This window comes from Lycium ferocissimum, chromosome 5 (assembly GCF_029784015.1).
Source record: "Lycium ferocissimum isolate CSIRO_LF1 chromosome 5, AGI_CSIRO_Lferr_CH_V1, whole genome shotgun sequence".
In the NCBI taxonomy this organism is placed as follows: domain Eukaryota; kingdom Viridiplantae; phylum Streptophyta; class Magnoliopsida; order Solanales; family Solanaceae; genus Lycium; species Lycium ferocissimum.
This window is the reverse complement of record NC_081346.1, coordinates 49,678,311-49,681,135: the sequence shown is the minus strand read 5'-3', so window position 1 is coordinate 49,681,135 and position 2,825 is coordinate 49,678,311. Positions and strand designations below refer to the sequence as shown.

Sequence of the window (2,825 nt, the reverse complement as noted above, 5' to 3'; positions counted from 1 at the left end):
TCCGTCCATTTTCAATTTATTTATCTAATTTTAATTTGACACGAAATTTAATAAAATAAAGAATACTGTTAAATCTTGTAGTTTTAAACTAAAGATATAATATATTAAAATATTCTTTAATCTTGTAATTTTAAACATGTCGTGCGAAAAGTTAGAATCAAAGAGTTGCCAATTTTTTTTTTTTAAACGCACTAAAAAAAATAAGACAAACAAATTAAAATAGAAAGAAGAGTAATACTTTGTTCAACTTCAACCTGCTTAAATGTTAAACGGGTCAACTATGACCCTGTTTACATATTTGACCCAAGTTAATCCCCAAATAATTCATCAGGCTATTGGCTCAAAAGGGGTCAAAAAATGTGACGGGTTAAATGCAACCCAAACCGACACATATAAAATTAAATTTGGAGTTTTGATTTATGTAATTTTGAATAAACTTTTAAACTGCTAATTTAAGATAAATAAATTAGCTTTCACTTTTTTTTATTCAGAAAGCAAAAAAGGAAGAGGAAAGATTGGATAGTGTTGGACGAGTTGGGTTATAAATTCGTGATTGCACCCATTTTAGCCCAATTTATTTTGATCGAAGCAAATTTTAAGAAATTAAATCATAATTGCTAATTTGAAGGGGAGCCTCGGAGTCACGGTAAAAGTGTCTCTGCGTGTGACTATGGGCCATAGGTTAGCGTGGAAAGAAGTTGTACCACTAACGCTTTACATTACGTAGTCGTCTACATCACACTCCCTTGAAGTCTGCGCGCGAATTCCTTTCCCGACCCTATTAACGTGGAATGTTATTATACCGAATTTCTATCTATATAATCGCAGATTAATTTGATCCATTTTAAGGTATCCAAATTTAATCTAACCCACTGGTTTGTCATCCTGACTCTACCTACTTCTATAAATTAGTTGTCTGTGCACAGCTAACATACACCTACTAACATAAAATTTGGATTCCTCTCAAACCATCACATACACACCGATTCCCCTGCCTATTATACCTCTTCTACTTATACTCCTTGCATTGGCTTACTCCCATATATTCTACTACTCACAATGTAGTCACCTTCATTGCACATTGAAGAGAAAAATGGGTAATTATAGGTTTAAACTATCAGATATGTTACCAAATGCTTGGTTTTACAAGCTCAAGGATATGGGAAAAAGCGGAACAAGAAGCCAAATCAAGAGAAATCAAACATCCTCATCCTTATTATCTACTTCATCTTCTTCAATATTTTCCTCATCATCAAATCTTCAACAACAAACCAAAACACAACAACAACAACAACAACCCCAAAGAAAATCCTATTACATTTCAAGAAACTTTAGTCCTAATACTCATCATACCAATGAAAATAAAACGTTGTCCAAGAATACAACTTCCAACAACATTAATTTCTCAGAGCCACCAAGAAAATCTTCCAAGAAAAGAAGGAACATCACTAGGAGAAAAACTTCAACTTCTCCTAAATGTTGTCGTGATTCTCTTGAATCTATTTGGACAAAAAATGATTCTACTCCTGAAGAATACCCAAATTCCTCTTTTTCATCTTCTACTACTTCTTCCACTGAACCAGAAACATTTGATGCAATGATTCTATCAACATCTTGTCGTTTCAATAATATTGTCATTGACATGAACAAGAATGATCATGAGTTTGAATCTCCTTCGAATGTCGATCTTCCTCCAATTATAACCAAGCCCAAAAAACTTGAAGATTCAACAAATGGTACCAAGAAACAAGAAGAAAAAATAGAACACAAGGTTTTAACAGTGAAAAAAGAAAAGAGTGCAAGTCCAAAGAGAAGAGTTTCAGTGAAGCTTAGAACAAAATCTCCAAGAATAGTAAGTAGAAAAAGTGTCTCTTCTTCAAGTACAAAGTTAAGGAGAAGTGTTGGTGAAAGTTTTGCAGTGGTGAAATCATCTAAAGATCCACAGAAAGATTTCATGGAATCAATGGTGGAGATGATAGTGGAGAATAACATAAGGACATCAAAAGATTTAGAAGAACTTCTTGCTTCTTACCTTTCATTGAATTCAGACCAGTATCATGATCTTATCATCAAGGCTTTCAAGCAAATCTGGTTCGATATTCAGCTAAAATAAATTTGTACTATATTTTATTGACTATAATAGTAATAATAGTAATGTGTATAAGTAGAAAATTCCAATGTTTTAATGGGAATTTGTCTCATTAGTTGTGACGTGTTCTTATACATTTATGGCACATTGTTATCAAGGAAGTGAGCCAAGATTATACGGAATTTGTTGGATAATAGTGTTTATTGTCTAGTAAATGAAATATGCTTCCATGACATTCCAATAATTTGACTCATTTATATCACAATGCTTCTACTTTTATGCTATGATGATAACATCATTTTCTGCTCATTTCTAGCCAAAAACTGAAGGAAGGTACACTTAGCAGAGGCTGATGCAACCTTTGGTCAATCATGAGTTTAACCAAACTCAATACTTTTAACACTGTACATAGATGTGTATTGAAAAAAATTGTCAAAATATTTAACAAATATTACATTTTGAATTTATAATTTTAAAATATATTAGTAATAAATTTAATCAAGAATCTTAAATTTTCTTGGCCATCCTAATACATGTAGAATGACCACATACAAATCAAGTAATAGCAGAAGTTGCTCAGTTGAACACCTTAGCTACACAAGCAGAAGTCGTTAAATTGCTCGTAGCTAACAAATTTTTTTGACAATCTATTCCTAAATAGGATTAGCGATAAATTTTATTGTTTAGCTACAAAATTTATCCCTCGCTAATTTTTGTTTTTAGTAGTACTGTTTAT

General features: G+C 31.9%; 1 protein-coding gene across 1 annotated transcript; it reads left to right on the top strand.

Annotated features, from left to right (window-relative positions):
• Positions 1 to 926: 926 nt before the first annotated feature.
• LOC132058404 (transcription repressor OFP1-like) lies at positions 927 to 2,211 on the top strand. The gene has a single exon (XM_059450916.1). The coding sequence runs from the start codon at positions 1,094 to 1,096 to the stop codon at positions 2,111 to 2,113; it is 1,020 nt and encodes a 339-aa protein (XP_059306899.1). The 5' UTR covers positions 927 to 1,093; the 3' UTR covers positions 2,114 to 2,211.
• Positions 2,212 to 2,825: the final 614 nt, after the last annotated feature.

Coding starts and splice junctions, on each gene's coding strand:
- LOC132058404 (XM_059450916.1), top strand. CDS start 1,094: ATGGGTAATTATAGGTTTAAACTATCAGATATGTTACCAAATGCTTGG.